Here is a 25,044-nt window from a genome sequence, read left to right on the forward strand (position 1 = left end):
ATATCAGCAAAGCATAAAGTCTCCACCAGTCTGGAGCCTGGGAATATAAATCTATGCAAGATTTTGTATCTTCCTGTAAGTACTACGTAAAACCAGCACCAGCCAAACAGTCCTTTATCACAATCCTATGCATGTGATCAAGTTTCGAATGTAAAATATTGGTTGTGAAGCAGGTATTAAAGAATGCTTCCAGTATGGGAAATTGTAGTGAATTGTGCAGAAGAATGAGATCAGTTAATGTCTCAGCCAAATTCGTATCAAAGTTGAAAGAGTGGATTAAAACTGTCATTACATACAATTCTGATTTGTAATTTAAGACTAGGCTTTCCCAAGCATTTCAATGGAGATTTTTAATAAAAAATAAAATTAAGAAATGTACTTTTTATTTGTGGCCAAGAAACTGGGATCACCCACAGACTACTTCACCTAATCCTACAGTGAAAGACAGTGGGCCCTTGCTGTTGCACAAAACAGAACAAGACAGTGAGTATTCATTAGCTTTTCTGTTAAAACACACAGAAAAACCTTCTGTAAAAGGTAAGGCGTTCACTGATTACAGTTACGGGCTACAACTATTTAAAAAAACCAAAAACTCCACTGCCCTTCCCAGCTGTCCCCTATAGAGCCAGCCATAAAAGGGTACCCAAAGCTGAGGAGTCTAAGGGAGCTGAACACTACAGTCACATCGCTCCCTAACCAAGCCTGAAAGGGCCACCTTAGCTGAGACACTTTTAACCCAAGTGAATGGATTGCTTTGTTTTCTCTTCTGATCCAGAGCTGAATGTGCTGTTGGCAGATGTATTTAACTCCCTGACTGTATGGTTCTGAAGGCAGCTAATTTCATTTTCAGGTAACGTCTCATTTATTTAAATGCATGATAACATAAAGCAGATATTGTGTTAATTCCATTAATATACAAAAGCTTGCTGCAGGTAGGGAGTAATTATGCTGGACAAGCTATTAACTTTGCAGTACTTTGTGTTATCACTACCGCCTTATACAACAATATCCATGTGCCACCTTCAACACACAGACAGCTTTTGTTGTGCATTTTGACAGTTTGGATGCAGTATTTGTTGAGGTGAGACTTTGCAAGCAAATTCTGGGCAGTCTTTTATGTTGATGCAAGATATGCAAGCATACTGCCTATCCTATCAGCTGCTAACGACTCAGCCACACAAAATGCATTTAAGGGACAAAGGGTCACAGCCTGCTTCTTTTGACTTAAAATGACAGAACTCAGAAATGGAGAATTTTTAAAATAAAAATGAGTGCAAAGAGATCACTAAGACTTTAAACATTCAGATGTTACAAAAAGTTTACTGGTCAGAAATAAATTGCTGTATAATAATTCCCATGTAAATTAAACAGTTAGGGTAATCTGTTATTCCAAAGTAAATGCTACACCACAAGATGACCAGAAGGGCACAAAACCATCTAACATTTATTGATTAAACACAGGAGATGACACTACTTTGAACAGATGAAAGACTTTTATCTAGAACATTTATTTTATAAACATTTACCTCATCGTGAGTTTCCTGTTTTTTTAAGCCAGCACACTTCGTTATTATAAGTTCATGGCATCTCTTGTGGACTACACAAGTGCAAACTATAAACAAAAAATAGATAAAAGAATAAGTTCTCATAAAGATTTATTTGAAGGCATAAGACTGATCTTGGAAGACTAGAAATGCTGGGACTTGAAAGGCTGCAAGTGACTGATTTGCTGAGTCATATGAAGTAAATCTGGCTTATAAAACCAGAAGATAATAGACTTTCAAGAGATGAAATAATTTTAAGAGAACTTAGGCATATCTGTTAAAATCTCAGTATGTAAAACTATAAATTACCATCTGAAATATTAACCACTATTTTTCTCAATTTTTACATATTTGATTTATCTGATCAAGTCCATGATCTCCACATCACATGAGACACAATGGCAACAACTCCTGTCTGAAGAGCTTCCCATCAAAACGAGACATAAGGATAACTCATTGTAAAAGCCATCAAACAGAAAAAACAAAGTTGAATATTCTTTCTAAAACACATTATTGTAAGTTGATAACAGCAAAAGGTTTCAGGAGGCAAAACTATTTTGTCAATATTCATACTGATTACTTAATCGATAAATAACATTTGCAGATATGAAAGATAAGGTTAACAATTATAAGGTCTATCGTACTGTGGGATTCAAGGTCATTAAGTGAAGAAAAAACCCTCAAGAGTTTTTTGAGTTCAAGAGAAACAATGAATTTCATTTTCTTCTAGCTTTGGTCATTGTAAGAAAAAAAATAATCATAACGCAAGGAACCTCTGCTGTATGTTAATACTCTATTCTTACTATAACATGTAAAACCATGATTTGCATTTATTTGTTTGAAATTATATTTAGTCAAGTCTTTTGTAACTGAAAAGTCATCACCGAGTTCATTACTTCTATTTCATATCTTACAGATGAGAATTAAATAGAAAAACATCATCCCAAGAGCTAACTACATAAAAAATTAAAGAGTCTAAGAAACTGAGTTGAAAAATGGAGTTGAAAATGAAGTACTTGTGCAGTCTTTGCTATAACTTTCTCTAATTACGACCTCTATAATTATCTCATCTATTTAATTACAGTCTTTGCAACTACCTGGCATTTTTAAACAAAGGATCTTAAGCAGAATAAAGGATTCACAATTTTGAAATGCAAGAAGTGAAAAATGAAGAAGCCAACATCCACAGATATGTCCCCCTAGCTGGATGCACATAAAGAGATACCCAGGATCTGCTGTTCAGTGATGTTAACTGTGCCCCTACTTCCTATATGATGCCTAAGACCAAAAGTTTCAAAAAATCTTACCGTGACTTGCTGTAAAGATTGTATCTTTGGGGAGATAAACTTTATCTGATCATCTTGTGCTAAATTCTCGGCACTGTACATATACAATGCCTAATGAAAATACCTTATTATTTATACGTTACAACATAATACATATATTCAAACTGCTACCCGGTAGATTTTCTCTTACCTTGACATTGGTATCCCTGTTTTCCTATTACACCCCTGAAAATAAAACAGTGTTTTAGAAAATAAAGAATATAGATTATTAAGAATGATAAACATATTTTCCTCTCTTTACTGGACATGCACAAGTTTAAAAGAATAGCTTCCTATAACCAACAATATGATAACTGCATGCCTACACTGAGATCAGTTCCAATTAGGAACCACATTTCAGCAGCTGAGAGGTAACAGGTAGGACAATAGGCCATGAAGGGAGTTAGATGACACATTTACTATAAAGCCAAAGGGTACACAGACAGAGAAGCCACAACCTGGTAAAACAGTCATCAAGCAGGCCTGTAAATAGACAGAAGATTGCATATGCCAATATTGTTGCCTAAAATCATCTTAGCTAATGTAAAGCCTAACCTGCAGACGCTTCTCAGAGGAATGCAGTTGATTTCATGCACAATTCACATTGTTTCACATTAAGAAAGACTGATTCATTACACTCTTAAATATCAATTATGGATCACATCAGATCTTATATGTAAATCAGTATCTCTAGGTAACCTTGGAAAACATCAACAGAGTTGCTGAAAAATAACAGAAAACTGAATGTCTCCGCCACTTTTCCCTATTTGAAAACTGTGAGTACTCCAAATCAATGTAAATAATTTCTAAAAGGGAGTTCTTGACATACATTATAATAATAAAGACCCCATACACTGAGCACCCTAACCCCTGGATCATTAGAAATCTAATATTCCCATATTCCATTAACTTCAGTAGGATGTATAGGAGCTTGGCATTTCCTAGGAGGAGGATGGTGATACTTAAGTACCTAAGGAAGAATTCAATCAGCTTGGCAAAATGTAAAGGTCTAATATTCCATCTGAATCTATACTTATGCACCTACAGAACACTAGACAGGCCATCTACCTAGAATTTATAGCATGTACTAGGCAGGAAAAGATTGAACTTTGTGGATCAGAGGAGAAAAAACTAAAATACAACAAATTCTAAGGTTTGTGATGGAAATTTAAGTGTCTTCTATCATCATCTGCAAAACTGATGACAGTTTAATATTAAAATGAAAAGAACGCTACTCTATGTCATTTACACCTCAGCAAAACAGAAGGGTAACCCCTAAATTCAAAGTTGCAAAGAAAGCAAAGTCAGGGTTGCTTCATACCATATAAAATCTCTGCAGTGCGAACAGTATGTTGGCTGTCTAAGATAGGTGGCCATAAACTTGTGTCCATTAACCTGATGTACTCTGCGTCGCACAGCACCCTGCCGCTTTCTGGGGCGCATGCGTTCCCGGAACACACGTTCTTCATTGTCTTTGGGTGCTGAAACAGAGGAAAAAAAATAAGCACTGGCTATATCCAACACAAATATGGGAAAACTCAAATGCAATACATAAGTAGATACTCTCCAAAACTAAAAATAATCCTTTCTACCTAGCAGTGCAAGATAACCTCCCTAAATTATGGGTCTTTTTTTTTTTTTTTTTCTTTTTTAGCACCAATTACTAAAGGGCAAGCATTTTCATTACCAAAAAGAGGAACTTCTACTTGTTCTAAATCTTTACCTGTAAATTCATGCTAATCTGGGAATAAGTCTTCCATGCTTTATCACTGTCAAGCACACTGACAACCTCTCTAACAGTAATTACACAGTTAACAGCTCAGACTTATCTCATTTGATCTTCAGAGGAGGAAAAAAAATCCAACAAAACATCCCAGCAACCCCTGGTCCCCATACACTCAGAAAGTGCTGACACAAGTACAAGAAACCCGAGTCCAAATACATATTCCAAAGTAGAACAAAAATTCCATCCAGAACTGATTACTTTGTAGAATTCCTGATTAGGATCTGAGCTTCAGCCTCCAATAATCCACTTTGATACTAACATACTTTCAGCAAAACGTTCAAGGGAAGGAAGTTGTTCCCTTTAACCAATTCCTGTTCAATTGCATAAGAGATTTAATGGTAGAGGAAGTAAAAACTGAAGCTGATACATCTCAGAATAAAAAGTTTGGAAAAAACTACTCCAGAGTGCATCGGGTCTTTTTTCCCCAAAGCTTTATTTTGAAAAGCGTCACTAATGCCTCCATAGTATTCTGTATGCATTAAACAAAAGTTGAGGATTAATTGGCAATGAAGGATATTTAGTACACAGTTGTTAATGAAAGACATATTTTTCAAGCATTCTTTGAGCCACTTGTGTCTCTGCAAAACACAGTATCAGATTTGGAGGGGATTACATTCAGTAATCTATTGCCAACTGAATCTATGCACTCACTACTTCAGTGCATATAACACTTTGAAATGTATTTAACACTTGTTGTTCTCTAAATTTCAGCTACCCTGAATCATTATGATGGCCCAAAGACGCCAACCTTGGTTTGCTGCAAGCTTTTATGTACACGAATGAGTTATCTATGCAACAGTACAGTACTTAACAATAACACAAAGAAGATTAGAAGTCTGAGAATAACTCAGATCTGTAATAGTTTCAAATTCTTTTACAAACATGAAAAAAAAATTCTGGTTTTGATGGTTGTAAAATTAAAAGTTATTGATTTAGGAATTCCTAGAAAACGGTCTTAAATAGAGCTAATAGAGGGGTATCCTGGGAAAATACAGAGCACAGACCCATGAATTGAGATCAGTTTCTTTCACGGTACAGCAAGGGCTAAAACCCATGACACTAGCAAATTCATTTTTGCATTAAAAATCCTAAGCTCCTTACACGTTAACATCATACAAAACCTTCACACCCAGAGTGGGTTTTTACCCTAAGACACATCTGTGGGATGACCAGAATGGCAACTCTTTTCCACATTAAGTAAGCTTTCACTAAATAAACATTGACTTAGATGCAAAGCTACCCCTTTTATTTATGCCAAAGAACAATCAAAAAGGAATGGTTCTAGGTCTTCCTTCAAGAAAGAGATTAAGTACCACCAAATAGTTATCAATTATGTTTATTTTTATGTGCTAAGCAAAACTCTGCTGTCTAATAAATACCACAGCTCCTTGAAAGACTGCCTTCCGCAGAGAATACATAACAAGTAGTTGGAAATTCAAAGACTCCTATTCCCAGATTCTGAATGATTCACTGACTTTATAAAGCCGCTGAAAAATCTTTTAAGTTAATATTATAGGAAGTAAGTCTATATTAACATAGAACTGTTATTTTGTTATCATCCAGATTGTAGAATTTGCTGAAGTCTGCAGCCTGGATGTAAGAAAGTTAAAAATCGCACTCTCCTGAAAAGGGTTCCCCAAAAGTTATCTGCTTATATGAAACGAATGGGATGTTCTGACAGTGCACAGTTCACACTTGGTATGATAATCACTCTATAATACTGCCTTCCTCATTTTTTTCATCTTAAGTGTAATTCTTCACAGATAAAACATCTGTAATTTTACAGAGAAGATAAAAATCCTCTTTGTGTTTTAGCTAGGTAAACACATTATCATGACGCTACTTATTTTTTCTTTTATCAATAAAATCTTAAAACAAATTTTACTGTATTAGTTCCAGTTCTATAGTTAATGCTTTTATAAAATTCCATTTTCCACTTACAATACTTACAGTTACAATAAAACAACCAAACAGTGTCATTTTCAGAAATGCACTGACTTGAGAACAGATACAAGCAATACACCTGAAACTATCAGATTAAATGCCAGGCCTCAATGCTCAACCAGCTCAGGGAAACGTAGTTTTCTTGGCCTGTCTTGGATGACGTTGGAGATCCATTAGGATTTCTCCCAAAACTGTCTCTCCTGTCAGTCTGCTGTTCCACATTTATCACTTAAGACTAGCACATGGCCACATCTGTGCACCGCAACCTGCTTTAGCGTTGAACGGCATGTTCAAGAGCAATGACGCCCCAGTGGTGACTCTGCCTCCACCTCACCTCTCAGCACAGCCCATGTAGAGTCCCCACCTCGTCAGTCAGCAGCAGAACTTGTTTGAGGGGGATGGGGTAGCATCTGGCATTACAGTGCATGGCTGGACACTGTGTGACTGGACACCAGCCTTTCATCAAAGCAGACCAAGTCACAAGAGAATTAATTCACCCATGAGCTTTACACTCAGTTTACATAAAGTTCAGCTAGCTTGTTTACTGTTACCCAACAAAAACACATAAACAATGCTTTTCCACATTCCTCAAGCAAAACACTGCCACGTATTGCACGATTCACACCACTGTTGTGGACCACAGGCACAAAACCAGGCAGTAACTTTCCCAGGTGACTCAGAAGCCAATGATCACATCTGTGCTGGCTCATACCCAGGGCTGTCAACCATTCATTCTTAGTAGCACTAACAATAGTCATATATTTAAATTAAAATCCATTTATCTCATACTGAACAGCCATATTAGAGACATCCATTTAACTGTCTGAAGACATCTACTTAGAAAGGGAGATACACTGCTCTCCCCAAACTTTTCTGATTGTTTGCAAGCAGGAAAGAAAAGAAAGATTAGTAAATGTTATCAGAACACAGGGAGTATTTGGGAAATTCCCTGACATTTGTGTGATACAGCCAACTAGCATTTTCAAGACTACTTTAGAAAATATAAACATAAAAAAAATTGGCCTTTAAAATATATTCTAACAAGAAAAAGTATTACAGTGGTACGTAATAGATTCTAGAAAATATCATTAGGATACTGCATATTGTGTGTGACATTTCTACTCTTAGCAGAGGAGTTAAAACTAAAATTAAGTGGATTTTATGCAGTCAGTCTATAAGCAATTTCCAATATAAACAATTTCTTCTCCCAGGATTTCTACTAAATAGTCACAGAGGGTTATTGTTCCCTCAGTAAAAGCTGTTTCTTTCCGTAACGTACATTCTGTTCCCTGTTTGATTTTGAGTCCTTCGGCCCATTATATTATTATGTTTATCCTTTTAAAATGCATTTCTTTAACTTTCATTTTCAAAAGAAGCAGTAAGAAAGGTTCATGATAATTTCCAAGTGTTCGTGGAGAATACTGTCAATGCGGCACACTGAGTCGAGGCTTTATATGATAGTACTTGAGAATGGGCAAATTTAGAACTGATTTTGTCTCAAAACTATACCCAGTAATGTCACTACTTTCCATTGCAGCCAAGAGTAACTCTGAATTATTTGGAAAACAATAGCATGTAATTGCTTTTATAGACTCATACGTACGTATAAACATATTGTCTACAATTTCAAAGACTGAAAAGACTTGCAGGCTTGACTCCAAGCTCTTGAAGAAGTGTTATAAAAGTCAGAAGTATCTAGCATACAAAACTGCACAGAATTTATAAATATTTGCAAAATGGATGTTTAAATGAACTGTCTGGAACTACATTTAACACTGTTAATTGTGTGGTATCTGTTATGCGTGAAATATAAGTCACAACATAAGAAAGCGACACATAACGCTCAGCAACCCTCAAAGGGGCCAAAGTTGGAGGAAAAAGACCCTGTACACCAAATAACAAAGGCTCAACTATGACAGGTCTTGTTTTGTACTAAAACAGTTCCAACACAGATGAGAAGGGTTCAGTGTGGAGCACTAACCACAACAGACAGAAATATCCTTCACAGCAAAATGTGCCATTTCCATTTCTTATCCTTTATGTTTTGAGTACTTACAGAATTCTGACAATAAACCAAAAAAATGGAAAAAATATGGCATAAAAGAGTGAGAGATTACATGCACAGAGGTATTTCAGCATTTGTTGTTGTTCAGAATCCCGACTTCTAAAAGGGAACATGTTGGGCATTTCTCTTAATCTGGAGGAGACTGGCATCTAACAGTGACAGTGTTTGGGGAAGAAGAAGAACAACAAAATCAGATGCTTTAGTTAAATGGTTATTGCCCCATCAAAGACAAACTGTAGGCCATGTACAACAGTAACACTCGCAGCAACCAGCGTAGCTGCCAGGTAACCGCATCCAACAGAACACTGACACCTCCACAGCACTTCTGGCACAAAGGGCTTTTCACCCCAGGGATCTCTTGGGTGTCTTCACATTGCTGTCACCTGTAACTACAACCACCACCCAGAAAAACCAGCTGGCTTCACATCAACCCTTAATAATTACAACTGAGCCTAACTGAACAACAAATGCAGATGAACAATTGTACTGATGTTTTATTGCTGAAGATTAAAATTCAGAGCTTTGTGTTGTATTTAAACGTGACCATTTAAACCAGTGTGTATGTACTGAAATAAAGCTTTTGTTTTGCCACGACACAATGTCTAAATGGAAGAAGGTTGTTGAGGCAGGAGAGCTAATTTGGCTAAAGTTACGTTGGAAAGTGGGAAAGGCAGGAACAATGTCCAGGACTCCTCAGATTCAAGATGGAGTGTAACCAGATCATTATGCATCAAAATTAGGTCTCAAAGGATTATTCCCAAACTATTTTGAGCCTCTGCACTAGAAGCGCATATATTGTTACCAAGATTTCTCTAGGTAGAAACTGTTAACAGGATTTTGCCTTTAATGCTTTAAGGAAAAAACCAAACAACCTAAAAATAAAAAAGCTCCTTGCTTAGTAGTAAAACATGCAACTAATTTTGTACATTAGAGATAAAAAAAATAGCAAAGTATATGCCACATCATTTCATAAAGCTGCTACTGATGAACACAGGAATCAATTGGATAGTTTACTACAGTCATGGAAAAAGCTTGCAATTTTTCTATGTCTTTTCTAAAAGTATAATCTATCCAGACTATTTCTTTAACAAGGAATAACATACAGGTCCTGCTTACTGTATCTCAAATCTGCTTTCTTTAGGAAAGCTGACAGGCAATTCTTTGTTTAATAGAAGAATCAGATCCTTAGATAATACTATATTGTTAAAGAAAAAAACGATGATGAGTATTACTAAAGAAATGAAAAAATGCACACAGGATGAGTTTTAGAAGAGATAGGTGTCTGACAAGTCATGTCTGTTAACATGAGCTATTTACTGAATGCGTTGAAGAATAAATTGCATTTTAAAGTAAATCAAGCCTAAATATGGTGGGTGGCTTTGTAGCATGGGCTGAGGCTCAACTTCTTTACCTTCAAACATGTTTATCTTTAAACGTTTAAATTCTTGTCTAAAAGAGAGATTCTGCCTGTATATATTTAAAGACTTCCCTTGACATACAAACAGATAAAACTGATTGGGGGTTGTGACAGGCACACATTTTTGTTTCAGGGTTTGTTTTTCCTTTCCTTTTTTTAAAAAACAAACAAAATAACCAACCAAGTCTATAAAGCAATCCAAATGATTAATGGTTCAAACCTTCTCTACACCCTTAATTATTACCATGAACACATTCATTAGCTCACTCAAACCTGAAGTGACAACAGTAACACCCCACATCCTTTCAAATGGAAGTATTTTCACATTGAATTTGCTAAATAAAGAGGAATATCAAGCCCAGAGATACTGAAGGTCTGCTTGTAATTTCAGTACACGAAGTCTGATTTAATTATCAAAAATGTCCCAACTGTGCTGGTTAGCAATAATTTTGACCAAGTGTTCAAAACCAGAAGCATGAAGCATGGTACCTGAAGCAACCAGGTGAAGTACCACTGCTGCCCCAGCTGTGTGGTCCATCTGCTTTGCTGTAGCAGAGGCTGGGGCAAGGGAGAACTTGTTCCCATACGTGCTCAAGCAAAACTCTCCTTCAAATGACTTTGAGATTTGCCTTAAGAAAGCCTTCAAGATAAGCCCTCACAAGTTTCTACTCTCCATCTATACAGTGCCTGCTGAATTAGTGACAACTTACACAAGCCTAAGATATTAACACCATGGAATTACATGTGGTTGTCCTCAGATGATTATACAGCATGTTTTAATAAATCTAGTATTTAATGAACATACTTCTGTTCTATAGAAACTGTTGATTGGACAAGTAGGGGACAGATACAAACATAGGGTGCTACATCTATATTTTAGACCCCTGGGGACTCACACAGATGATGGGGTACTGACCTCATCTTGGAGGGTGAATCTAGCAATTCCTATAGATAAAGAACTGTCAGATCCACAAAGTAAGCAAATCAGGCAGATTTTTCCTACTCCCTCTCAATGTCTTCATTGGGTGGTATTTAACATTAATGATTTTAAGAAATATGGTATTCCTGAAATAAAGAATTTGTAACTACAATTTTCATATTATATTTTCTTTGACAAAAGAAGTTATATTGCTAAAAATACCACAGGGAAGTTATTGCTATATGACAGGTTTTCTGAAAATTCAGTTTTACCTTTTAAGGTCTTTAAAATAAAATTTCAACTTCCAGGATTTTTTCCACAAGACAGAATTTAGAGTTTGTTCAGTTCAAAAGGAGATGTCACAGACAACAGGACAAAAATAAGAAAACAAAACCAACCAAAAACCCCCCACCTATGCTAACTACGGTTATTTTGGTCTTCCAGTGTTATCTTTCAGAAGGAACAAACAGCCTCACTCTAAACACAATGCCCTTATGTCAATAAATCTGCAATTGAAATCAGAGAGGTGGAAATGCATTCTACATATGGTAAATACTGAAGCTATTATTCAGGAGAAATATCTTACTCCACAGAATGTAATGGGTCTACTCATGTCCTAATTAGTAACGTAAAATAACAAATTTGTGAATTGTAGAACGGTTTTTGTGCCATAACTTGACACGATAAACTTACAGGAAGAAAATTAAGATAGTTTGTGTCACTGACATTCGATTCATGTTGATAACAGTGTTAGTAATAAACAGTATTAGTAGTTTGGTGTTAGTATTGATTGTGTTAAGTCCTGAAAGGCTAACAAGGTGCAGTATGTCTTATTAAATCAACTACTTACTAAAGATAAAATAGTAGCTTATCTTTGGAATTAAGAAACTACATATATAATATAATACATTACATTATTATTATAAGAGTATTATAACTCCAATCAGACCAAAAGCCATCCTTGGGACTAGATGGAGACTTGTCCTGCAATGTGACTGCAGTGTGCTCCTTGGAGCATGCCCAACCACTTGTGGTGGTAGTGCCGGTGGTCAGTTCTCTGACGACACATGCTTATATTGACTGTCCTTTGGCCATCTTTCGAAGGAAAATGTGACAAAACATCCCAGTCAGGGCTGCTGTTGAAGGTGAACATTCAAAGTGGTGTACACATGCATGTATATTTTAACAGAGCCCCAGGCTATGGAAGTATCTGCAGGGTCAACTGACCTCTCTGCAAGGTCAACATCTGAGCTGCTGGCATTTGTCAGTTCCTGGAAAGGAAATGGTGTTGTGATGCTAAGAAGGAAAGCAAGCATTGTGAAAATTTCAGGACAAAGCTATTTTCCCAGAGGTAACTATTAAACCAGACAGATCCTGAATGACAGTATTTTAAGCACGTGTTTGTGATAGAAAGACTGCTGAACTTCTCTGATCTAACAGTTGTGAAATCCATTATATAGAGCTTGATGAAACACAACCTCGTATGACTGCGGTTACTCATCTTTCAGTAGAGTTATTTCTTAAATATTTTTTCAAGCCCAGCTTTGTTCCTTTGCCACAGAATAACAGAAGCATAAGTGGCAGGCACCTAAGAGATGGCCGAGCCCAGCCTCCTGCAGTGGGGAAGGTTCTCATGTACTTCAGGCATCCTCAGCTTCCACTTTTCTGACAGTTCTTGAAAATCTCCAGCGAGGGAAATTCCACAACTTTCACACGTATCTTGTTTCACTACTCTGGCAGGCAGGCTGTTTTGCTAATAGCCTGCCTAAAGCCTTTTGCAATAAGTTAATGCTGGATGGGTGAATAGCAACCTGAAAAAGCAAATGTTTGCCAGCACAGAAACTACTGAAGTATCTGTAGCAAGGCAAGCATTACTCCGTTGTATACCATGCAAAAGACCAGGGGCTGGGGATAGCCAGAGACATGGAAAGATATGAGAAAAGACGATTGCAAAAATGTTACATGCTTCTCAGGCCAAAGATGGACAGAAGCTGCTTTGAACTGAACAGGTCCCCATGGACATCCCAGTCACGTGCTAGCTGCAGAAAAGCTGTGATACCTGAAGGTAAAAAGGGGAATGAAAACCACTTCCTGCCTTTAAGCCACTAAATCTCACAGTCGTCTTGTTGATGCCGTTTCCAGACACCCCTCCTGATAGCGACAACTTGTTTCCACCCAAGCTTAGAAATGCATGTAAAAAAGCTCGCTTGCACTACATTCTCCATATTAAACCTTATGATTCCATGTAATCACGTTAAGGACCTATGGTGTATAACCTACACAGGCCAGAGAAGATGGCTTTCATAGAATACACATATTCAGGTTTCAGAGTGCATCGCAGTGGCAGTGAAATCTCCTTACCTACAATTGGAAAAAAGGCCATTCTGAGGTGTCACCATTTCAGACATGAGAAGTGTACACAAACTACAGTAAGTTTACTTTAGAAAAGTGATTCTTTTCACTATTTATTTTATCAATATTATTATCTTAATAAAGTACTAACTACTTGCTTGTGTACACCACAAGGCGGAGGGAATCCACTGCAGAACTGCTTGTGATTCAAAAGAGCCTCACACAACACTTGTAATAGATGAGAAAACCAGAGAAGACTGCAAAGCAGCTCCTTTATCCCAAGCAGGAATAATCCTTTCCATTAGTCTGACTGATTTTGGTATAAATTAAGCAGCACTGCATTCTCAATACTTTGCTCAGAAAATGCTCAGGAAAGCCAAAGAGAGTTTCAAGGGCAGGCAGAATGGCAGTGATATATTAATATTTTATTTAGACTTTTTTCTTATACTCTCAAATAATGGCAATGATCTTTTCCAACAAATTAAAACAGAGGCTGTAAAAATTTGGAAGCTATCTCCCCCCAACAGTATTAAAGTAGTAAGACATAAAATATCTGTACCTTCATGTAGAGAAACCTACTGAGGAGACTGTAATAGTTCTGATAAACACAAGTGGATTTGTCCCCAAGCAACAGGACGTGTTATTAGAAGTAACAACTGAGAAAATCATCTTCACAGCCACTGTTTGCCAAATAGTTTCAGGATGCCTTATACCTGTTTTCTCACTGTAACTACAGTAGCTTTGTCTGTTTAGGCAAATAATTTACAATACTATTGAAAACTCAAATCAATAAGTGTTGGGAAAGAAATCTTTCAACAGTGAAACAAGAAAGCAAACTGTTATGATTTCAAAATGACTTAAAAGGTTTTGTCTTCTGAAGTAAGTTGATACTTAGGGTTGTCCATAGAAACAATACCTGGCCACTCTTAAATTATTTCTTATTCTTCTGACGTATTCATGGTAATTTTTAGAGTTAGAGAATGTACCATAGTATCTTTATACATGTTAGAAACAAGCACCTGGTTGCCAGTAGTATCTGAACTCCTCAATGCCAGCTCTTCAGCCAGCCAGGAAGCCAAATCTGGTAAAACTTTGGACCAGTCTGCAGGAACAGCTGGGGAACGGGGTGTCATTGAAATGCGCTCTGAGAGAGACCCACCATGGCAACCTGAGGCCCTGGGTCTGCACCAAGGAAACCCTGAGAGCCACCTCATGGATAGCAGCCAGGCAGCCTGACAGAAAGATCAAGCTTTCCAATATAATTGCAAGCAATTTTAATCATGTTTCTCCTTTTCTTTCATCACTTACAACTTTATAAGTTGGTTCTGCACGCTAAAATCACATGATACACCTTTGCTCTGTAGTGGAGCCTGTAGGGCACCCAACAGGTAAAAGAGTGGGTCCTTATCTGAACGGCACAGATAACGTGTTCCTTTCTTGGCTGGAGGGTGTAGGCGCCTATAAGTAAACAACCATTGCACTTTTCATTTCTTACTACTCTAATGTTGAAATGAATTAAGCAAGTGAAAGACAGTAGTGTTAGCATCACCTTAGAAAGGACTGATCTCTAAGGCAGCTGCCACTAATAAATAACCCCTGCCACTATTTTTCCCTTTTTGCCCCAATGTATAACCTGTAACACACTTTCACCAGTGTTCCAACATGTCACTGATCTTTCTGGTTTGTGTCTTTTTCTAAGGGCCCTATTATGACAATACTGTCACCCTCTACCAACATCCTTCCTCATCTTGCCCATTTCCTAAGTGGGCAGTTCTTGCCATCATTTGTAAGAGACAAAAATCAGCAGCAAAAGAACTCACTCCTCCTTTCCATTGTCTTTCTTGCAAATATAGGAGGATTTTTTCTTATCCCAATAACCCCCCCACCCCACGCACACAAAAAAAGCTTAATTAAGAATGTCTCTGACTCACAAGCAGCGCTATTAAAGCAACTCTTCCATCTGTCTTTCAACATGAAATATATTATTACTAATTTCCATTCAGAGAACAGTAATAGATACATTATGTAAATCCTGAAGGACTCCTATGATTTATTATCAGTGTATTACTTTAAAATCCCAATTTAGCAAAGCATTTCTGGATATGTCTATGTGAAAAAGTATTCACTATGCCACGGATGTCAATGGAAGTCTTCCAATATTTAAGGCACTACTTACCTGCTCTGCTAGATGTTCATTCTATGCATCTACTGCATGGTAAAAATGGAAACGTGCTAAACAGCATGTTCTTTCTCCCTGCCAGGCTTATGGGCACAGCATCATGAGGTAATTGCAAATGGTGAGTTTGCATGTTGTCACCAGAGCCTGAATATGTTATATAGATTTTTACTGAGGAGGATTGACACATGACAGGGATGGGGGGGGGGGGGGGGGGGGGGGGGGATGATCACCCTCATGACCTCTCACTGGCAGAAGTAGTATTTCTTAGTGACAAGATTAAGTATGATAAGTTTTAATACTTCTTATTTGCTTTGGGATTTCAATATACAGGTTATTTTACTGTTCAAATTCTGCAAAACAATAAAAAAAACAGAGTTGTAAGGTGAGACCACAGTGTTAACTCATCTTACTTTGTAGAAGCAATTTAGGGCCTACCATGCATTTGCTGCTAGCTCCATTATACGCTCCAATTCGTAGTATTAGATTGCTACTTATAAACGTACTGCTGATTTTTCCTTTTGCAGGTCATTAAGCAAAAGAACAGTAAAGGGATCTCTCTCCTGCTTCTTATGACTCCCAGCAAAGTTTTGCAGCATTTGAGGTTCTGTATAGTATGCTAGCTGAAATACATAATTACATGAAAACCCTGGCTCTTGTTAAAAAAGCAACATATATCTAGCACTCAGGTTATGGAGAAAAGCTTGAAAACTGTGACCTGAACACATCTAAAGACTGAAAAGCACAAAAGAGTCCTAGTGGAGGACAACCCCAAAACTTTCTTATGGAAAATCTTACACATCTCTGTACACTGTACACATGACTTCAAATTAGTACTGGGTTTGCATGCCAAGGTTTTGGTAGCAGGGAGTGGGGCTACAGGGCTGGCTTCTCTAAGAAGCTGCTAGAAGCCTCCCCTATGTCTGATGGAGCCAATGCCAGCCGGCTCCAAGACAGACCTGCTGCAGGTCAAAGCTGAGCCAGTCAGTGATGGTAGTAGTATCTCTGGGATAATGTGTAGAAGAAGGGGGAAAAAACCTGCTGCACAACAGCAGCCAGAAGAAAAGTGTGATAATTTGACAGCAACAACCCTGCAGCCCCCCAGGTCAGGGCAGGAGGGGCTTCAGGTGCCAGAGCAGATTCCCCAGCAGCCCACGGTGAAGCGCATGGTGAGGCAGGCTGCGCCCCTCAGCCCATGGAGGTCCATGGCGGAGCAGATCCCCACCTACAGCCCAGGGAGGACCCCATGCCAGAGCAAGGGGATGCCTAAAGGAGGCTGTGATGCCATGGGAAGGCCACGCTGGAGCAGGTTGCTGGCAGGACCTGTGGCCCAGGGCGGGACCCAAGCTGGAGCAGTCTGTTCCTGAAGGACTACACCCCACGGGAGGGTCCCACGCTGGAGCAGTTTATGAAGAACTGTAGCCCATGGGAGGGAGCCACATCAGAGAAGTTCGTGGAGGACTGTATCCTGTGGGAGGGACCCCATGCTGGAGCAGGAGCAGAGTGTGAGGAGGAAGGCGCAGCAGATACATCATGTGCTGAACTGACCAAAACCCCCATTCCCTGTCACCCTGTGTGGCTGCAGAGATGAGGTAAAGAATCTGGGAGTAAAGTTGAGCCTGGGAGGAAGGGTGGGGTGGGAGGAAGTTGTTTTAAGATTTGGTTTTATTTCTTATTACCCTACTCTGATTTGATTGGTAATAGATTAATTTGATTTCCCTGAATTGAGTCTGGTTTGCCTGTGGCAGTAACTGGCGAGTGGTCTCCCTGTCCTTATGTTGACCCATGGGCCTTTTCTCATATTTTTCTCTCCCTGTCCAGCTGAGGAGAGGGAGCAATAGAGAGGCTTGATGGCCACCTGGCATCCACCCAAGATCAATCCACTACAACTGGTCAAACTTTGTGTCTTACTGTATAACATATAGACATGGGTAGAAGACAAGACTCTGTGTTTGAAATGGGTTACAAAAACTTACTTGTTCTTAACTTTTTCTACCTTACTGACACTCCAAACTTCCTACCTCCAGTGTTCACGTATATATCTAATCCCAATTCTCCAACCTTTCTTAAGACAGATGTTATCAGTGTCTTTCACATTTTCAGTGATTTGGCGATCGTGTGGCTCAATCTTTCACATAAAATGAAAAATGTTTCTAACTTATGAAAAGGTGCTTAACTGGACATGTAATTTCCAATTGAGTCAGAATTTCAGTAAAGTTCTTAACAATCAACTACTTGAAGTAACCTAATCAGACCTGAGCCATTTTTCCAAACCTACGGCAGATTAAGTCTCTAATAAAAAGTATACTCACAAAGGAAAAGAATTGGCAAACAGCCTCTGAAGAGGCAACAGATATGTTGATTAAGATTTATTTTATTTTTCTAAAATTGACATAATATTCAAGAATGCTTAAGAACTTACTGATGGCAGCAGTTGGCAAGTGGGAAGGGTGGGATGTTGGATGATGAGGTGCCTTACTGTGGGAATTGAGGAAAAAAAAGGAAAAGACCAAAATAGAATCAGAGTTTTAATCATGTCACTTTAGAGAAAGGAACTCAGAGAAAAATAGTACGTGAAAGAAAAGGGAGAGAGGAATGAAAGTGAACCTAGAGCTGATGAAAGAGAACACATCAGGGAACACTACTTTTCCTCCCCGTAGGACAAACTGTGAGCGATGCGGCTCACATCACTCAGTGGCCCAAGCTCCAAGTCTAATCTCAGTTTAGGATTATTGTCATCGGTAAATTAATTTCCTTTCTACCAATTTGCTGTAAAGTTAACTCTTCTTATTACAGAAAACTCATACATAAGAACTAGCAGGTATATGGTACAAGGAGCTAGCTACTGAAAAGCACTCAAGATCCGTATTTTTTCCACAGGGATCTAGATACCCATCTTGAAGCGCTCTAAGGGAATGGATATCCGCATGCTTACAGAAAATATGTTAGACTTGATGTTTCCCAAAGATACTGAGCCACCAAAGTTCACTGAATCAACTAACTTCTAAAAAATAGATGCTGCTTTAGACCTGCTATTGTTTTCTTTAGATACGTGATACTTAAAGCTAAATCAAACTATGTTTACACAGAAGAACAGGTACAGAAAGCCAGCTTAGTAAATCAAGGCAGTTACGTGTAGTATTCTATTACATTACTCTAACTGATTTTTTTTCCTCCTGCAGCAAATCACCTTTTGTTACTTCTTAAGACTAAATGCAGTTCAGTAGTAAGAAATCCCCACAGCACTCACTGAAGGCTGACTTTCAAAATCCACGTGAAGACTATACAAGAATTAATCAATGTGTGTGGGAGAAAACCTGCTTCTAACATTTCTTAAACCTGTAAGTCTTCCAAGAAAAATATTTGTTAAACTCTGGACTGTGCATCTGTATACTGTAGCTAAGAGAAAATGGAACTTAGAAAAAAAATACTGATTTTTCTTCTTCACTTCAGCACAAAGATCAAACCAAAAGCTACTTCAAGATCCAACCAGCTTTCTCCCTGTTTAGTCCAGAGACTAAATCAGAATATGAAAACAGAGACAAAACAATTCCTGGCATGATTGCTGATTGAATTTTTCTGTTGTTATTCCAGTGTACTAACCATTTTCCATTCAGCACTGACCCTATCTTCACACCAGCGTTACTACCTTTGGGTATTCTAATGTATCAGGTAAGTTCTCCTGCCACTGACAGCACAAACTCGTCTGGAAACCTGTGCACAGCACAAGGAGGATGAGGTCCAAGCAAAATCTGTGGAGAGCCAAGGGAATGACAAGGAGACTGCCTGCAGCACAATGGAGGACTGTTTGTACATCTTAATGCTCTACATACATAGTCACACGAGGATAAGATCTATCCTTGGCTACAGCCCTACAGTTATGCCAGAGAACAGATACAAAAAACAAGTGGAATTTGGCTCAGTTTACTTACAGTAGAGATAAAAAAAGAAATCTTGATTGCCTATGTCCAGACTGTAAGGATACAAAATGTTCTAGCCATTGTAAAATACTAACCTATAAAACTTAATTCTGTTTATTGTTTATTAACAGGTCAAGAGATAGCAGACATTTTAAAAAAAGCTTTCCTTAAAAAACATTCAAGTCAGAGCTCATGATCTCAAATGCCTTCTGTCTTCTTTGGTTTCCCAAGCACCTCTGCTCATATTCCAACACTACATAATTCATTTTAACTTAGCTTTATCAGGCTGCTGAATAAGAATGTGAAAGTCAGCTGGCTTTAAGTTGAAAAAAATATATTCAGTGCCTCCTTATTGCTGCTGTCACTGATTTAGCTGTTCCCATGGTAAAGTCAAATACCACCACAGGAAGCTGTATCACCTAATTCACAAGTTGGGATGTGTGGTGCATGGAGATTTGATTTAACAGTTCCCAGAACTGTCTGGTTGAAGGATGTGGCAGTTGAAAGCTGGAGGCTGGATTTCTTTCTTTCTTTTTCCCCTCCCCCTCTTTTTTTTTTAAAAAAACCCACTTGTATAATCTCAAGAATAAGACATATGGCAACATTTCCAAGTTAGTTTCAAAGAGATTTTGATTTCCCACTTACTCTCTCTAAGTGTGAATTACCTAAGAAGGTGTCAGAAGTTCCTCGAAAAAATCCTTTTAACACTTGTTGTCTTTGGAAAAAGAACTAGAGAGAAGGTCCCACTTTTTTTCTTTTTTCCCTCTTCTTAAAATGATTTTGACAGCTCTATAGCTGGAGCCTCTGACTTAACTACCCATATGACACATCACAGCACTCATGAATTAGATGTTTACAACCACTTCAATTCACAAAAAAAAAAAAAAAAAAAAAAAGCTGCTTCCTCATTAATAAGGAGACAAAAACACCTTAAGAAAGAGATCATCTCCCAGACTAGAAACAGATTTTACTACCAGAAATTGCATATGTAAGAGCTAATGTCTCCTATAAAACCTCTTCCTTTAAGTAAATACCTGTAAAAAAATCAAATAAATTTTTACATGTTAAAATTTTTTCTCTAAATGTCTTTTCTTTACTAAAACATTAACTTTTCCATTAGCATACCTGTAACAAAATAAAAATACGTAATGCATTTTGAGAAATAGCAATAAAGATGAAAAGTCTCTGAATGCTGCTTTCCAGAACATGGAACCATCAAAATAAACTGACCTGGGCATTTACAAGTTTTTAAACCAATAGGGCAATCATGAGATGCAGGAAGCACTTGGCTTCAGACCAGTGAAAACCTTGTTTTAGTTGTATCACATTTTTACCTTCCTTTCATTCCCACAAATGCGTAAATCTGGCATTTCAGAACATCACCTGGTCATACATGCAACATGAGAGTGAATTCCTACTAATAGCTACTGAAATACAACTGTTAAGTTACCTTTTTTCACATGGTGTTATACCACTGGTCCTAAGACAGGAATTCCTTCAGCCTATCACTCAAGTCTTTAAGAAGTGCTACCTCTAAACCGTATTCCCCTTCAGATAGAAATTGGGTACATGGTAAAATATAACAGTCACTGTCAGGGATCAAGTCTGATAAACTGCCAGGAGTTTTGAATTATATTGCTATAAACTCACACAAAAGTAATCTGTTTCTGCACATATAAAATAAAGAAATTAATAGTTCTCAGAAGAACAGTTCTTTGGAACAGGTTTTTAAGGTGCTTTATACCTTACTCATAACAAAATGAAGGCAAGAGTCTCAGTAAGTGAGACTTTAAGAAATTAAAATAAAAATTTTCTCCTATGTAAAATTAAATAACAGGTTGTATTGAACTAGTTAATAATGACTCACCTGCTAATTTTTAAAAAATTATCCATTTATTTACATGTAATGGTGTTATTCCTTTCATTTAAGTCTAACTGCTGAAAAATGCCATTTCTCTACAATCAATTTTTTCTCCTACACTGTCAAACACCATTCTCCCTTTCCCTCCACCCCTGGGTCTCAGTGGAACAACAGCTGGAAATGACATGGCTGGTTTCATCTGCTCTACGACATCTTTCAAGGAATTTTGTATTCATCTTCTATGCACTAATCACAGTGATTATGCCAGTTCAAATTCTAGAAATATAGTCCAATAATGAAATGAATCTCTGATAGGTAAAAATATGGAAAAACTACATAAATAAAATGGTTTATACTAGAATAATATTATTTTTAATTTCAGAATAACATACAAGTAAGGCTGATAACTTCTGGATGAGTCAATTGGCTTCTATATATGGATTTAGGAGAAATCATTGTGTTATTCTTCCTTAGTAATTGTTTGCTTTGATGTTATCCCATGCATATATTATTCATATATCACAAATACATGAAAAAAAAATATTTTGAGTATACAGCCTTGCCCCCATATCCTACTTGCCTCCATAGCCAGCCTAACTTGGTTAGTACAACAGCAGTGGTGAGCGTATGCGACTGTCAGTAGTAGTCACAATTCCTCTGAAATACCCTGTTTTTTAACTGCTACGTTACAAAGGGCTTTACCCAGGAGGCACAGAGATGCACGACATGCCCAAGGTCACCTAGAAAACCTGTGGCAGATGACCTGTGCATGGTGCCTTCAAAGACTTCACCCAGGATTTTCTTTCCATTATTTCTAAGCACTTAGAGACTGATACAGTGCTTAGAACTAATATCAAATAATTGCTTCCTTGAATCCTACTGCTTGATCACTAAATAAGGATATTTTGTTTTCCTGTGATTCTTTTCCCCATAGCATGAAACATACAAAGGGCATTAGCCCACAGTCAGTAGCTTTAATTCTATATCTCTGATTCTGAACTATATTTAACTCTGTAGCACATTACAACTATTTTTACAGATTCCACCATCTCCCAGCTTGGCAGAAACTGGTAATCAAAAATCAGTTGCAGATAAAAGCCAATGGAAATCTTAGAAACATCTCTGACACCTAAAACAATACCTATCAAGTGGTTTTAACATATACTAAATGTATACACACATATATACACACACAAACCCCATAGATGTGTTTTTCAAAGGGAAACCAGTATCACAATGTGTTTAGCTAAATAAAAAGACAGCAGGATCCACATACATCACTTTGTTCATAACAGTTATACATGTAGTACATATACTACAAAATTAGGCTTCTTAACAAGTCTGTAATCACTATTTCTCTGGTCACTTAATCCTGTACCCTCTTTACCTGTCCTTTGTGATTCTGACTGACCGCTCATGACCATCTAGCTGTCCTTTCTGTTTGAATGCAAAATGATATACTTATAACAAACCTGTCTAATGTATTTTAAAGGCACAACAACACTTTTTTCTATAAAATGTTGTTTTATTTGAAGATCATCATCAAACCAAAACATAATTAAATGTCAAGTGAAAACTACTGACTCTTTCTCACACACCATTTTAATGAACCACAGGGTAATTCTGGCTGGAAGGCATCACTGGAGTCCAGTCTGTGGCCCAAACCCTGCCCCAAGCAGCCCCAGCTAAAGCAGGCTACTCTGGGCCTTGGCCAGTCAAAATTCAAGTGTATCCAAAGTTCACATCCATTCTCCAACAATTATTCTCCAAATAGCCTCTGTTGCCTTGCCTAATTTTAGTTACAGAAACTATCAATGACAACACCAGGATGATATCCCCAAAAATCCAAGTTTAGACCCCTTGATCCAATATGATCAGACTATATTTTCTCCCTAATTTAACTATAGGAATTAATTTACTGTCATGTGATCTGTGGCACAAATGTCTATGTGCAAGATAAAGTTTCTTAGTTAATATCTTCTTTTTATATGATGGAAAGATCTTTTAGAGAAATACAAATTAAAAAGCAGAAGGTAGAGCACAACCAATAAAAAAAAAGCAGGGGATATTACATAATAATTAAAGCGCTTAACACAAAACGAGTTAATGCAGGAAACAGATGAAAACTTACTACTGCTTAACACTAGGACTGATACCCAAAGTCTTTTGGTATCACTTAACTTGAGGATGACCACTACGATCATCTAAATACCTGTTTACTTATCACATCAGCATTCTAAAAATTGAGTCATATTTAATAAAATATTATACATGGTCTTTCAAGGGGTATATTACTATGGAGTCTAAATAAAAGTTGGAAACCTATTTATAAAACCTACTCATAACACTGACTTAGCCATGGCTGCCCCCTTCCCCCCCGCATTTTTTTCCATATCTAGAGCTATGAAAATAGCACATACAAAAGCTGGCAAGATTTTTATGTATAATTTACAATGTAGTAGGTAGGTAGGCAACCAGGCAGATAAATCAATCAACTTTTTAAATTTAGTATGTATGGTTTACTGTGAAAGGAGATATTTTTCGTGAGAGACAGGAGTTCAGGATTTTCTGTTTTATTTTTGGTTATCATATCTTTCCAACAGATCGTGATTCATTCACTAGTCTTCAAGAAAGATCAGTGCACATGAATATTTTTAAGCACAGTGCCTGCACAATTTAACACTCATTTGCTACAGTTAAGATTAGATCTCTAATGAAGGCTCAGCACTTCTGCCCATGTAATACGTGTAAGGATCTGCAGAGAGCCCTATAGTTCAAGCTGGACTCAAGCTCTGCAGAAACCAAGCAGTTAAAGCAGCACACAGTATGGGGACTTCTCCAGAACAGACTGAACTTGTGTTCCTAAATAGAGTTTTCAGCACAGGGATGCGGATGTTTGATGCACTGAAGCAAAATTTTAGAAAGACAGGCTAAATATTTTATTTAATGTACATATTATGTGGCACATTTTTATGGGCACATATAGGTATGTACACTGTCAAATCTGATGTCTGAAGAGACATACACAGTTCTGCTGTGCCCTCCTTTCCCCGTGAAATTTATAACCACACCTGATTTGTGGAATTTGGAGGACTGCAGAAGAAAGCTAATTTATCAGCACAGAGGCTCTCAGATTTACTAATGTAAATTCTATTTTGCCACTGTGATAGCCCTTTCATTACCATCTTTTACCTATTCTGTCAAATACAGGCATAAATTTTGGGCCTCTCATACAAAACCATGCCCAAATATCCTATGAGGCAGCAACAAGTAAAAGTGTTCTGGTTTCCCTGTTGCAGAAAATCTATTCCTCTTAGAGGTTGAGGTTTTTCAAGACTACTTCTGTTCAGTGACGGTCCATGAACTCTGCTTCCAATTGCTGCTGAATTACTAAGTAACTGGAAGTAACATTTAGAAATTTTAAGTGAGAAACTTCTGAGAAAGGGGAATTCCTAGGAAGCATAGCCTCTCTAAAAACTAAAACAGTATGTTAATGTTTAAAATCATTAAAGATAAAGAAACAAGTCAGCTGTTAAAGTAGGAAGAGTACAGGAGCTATAAAAATCCTGAGCATTTTAAAAATAAGAGGACTCATAATCAATGCAAGCAAACCTTTGAACGCGACAGTTCAAACACCCCATCCTTCCAGGCTCCAATCTGAACAAACATTTCAGTCATAAGCATAAAGCCCATATATACCCCATAAATTATAAAGGATCCCTGAAAGCTTTAATC

At 37.6% G+C, this 25,044-nt stretch overlaps 1 protein-coding gene across 1 annotated transcript in view; it reads right to left on the minus strand.

Annotated features, from left to right (window-relative positions):
- The window catches only part of PRKCE (protein kinase C epsilon), a 293,182-nt gene that overhangs the window by 107,589 nt on the left and 160,549 nt on the right, over nt 1-25,044 (minus strand). The window contains exons 3-5 of the mRNA XM_080408304.1: nt 4,191-4,350; nt 3,021-3,055; nt 1,527-1,612 (exon numbers count right to left, since the gene is read on the minus strand). Of these exons, the coding sequence (XP_080264430.1) occupies nt 1,527-1,612; nt 3,021-3,055; nt 4,191-4,350 (281 nt within the window). The remainder of the gene's footprint in view (nt 1-1,526; nt 1,613-3,020; nt 3,056-4,190; nt 4,351-25,044) is intronic.

The sequence above is a fragment of the Falco punctatus genome (genome assembly GCF_963210335.1).
Source record: "Falco punctatus genome assembly, chromosome: 12".
In the NCBI taxonomy this organism is placed as follows: domain Eukaryota; kingdom Metazoa; phylum Chordata; class Aves; order Falconiformes; family Falconidae; genus Falco; species Falco punctatus.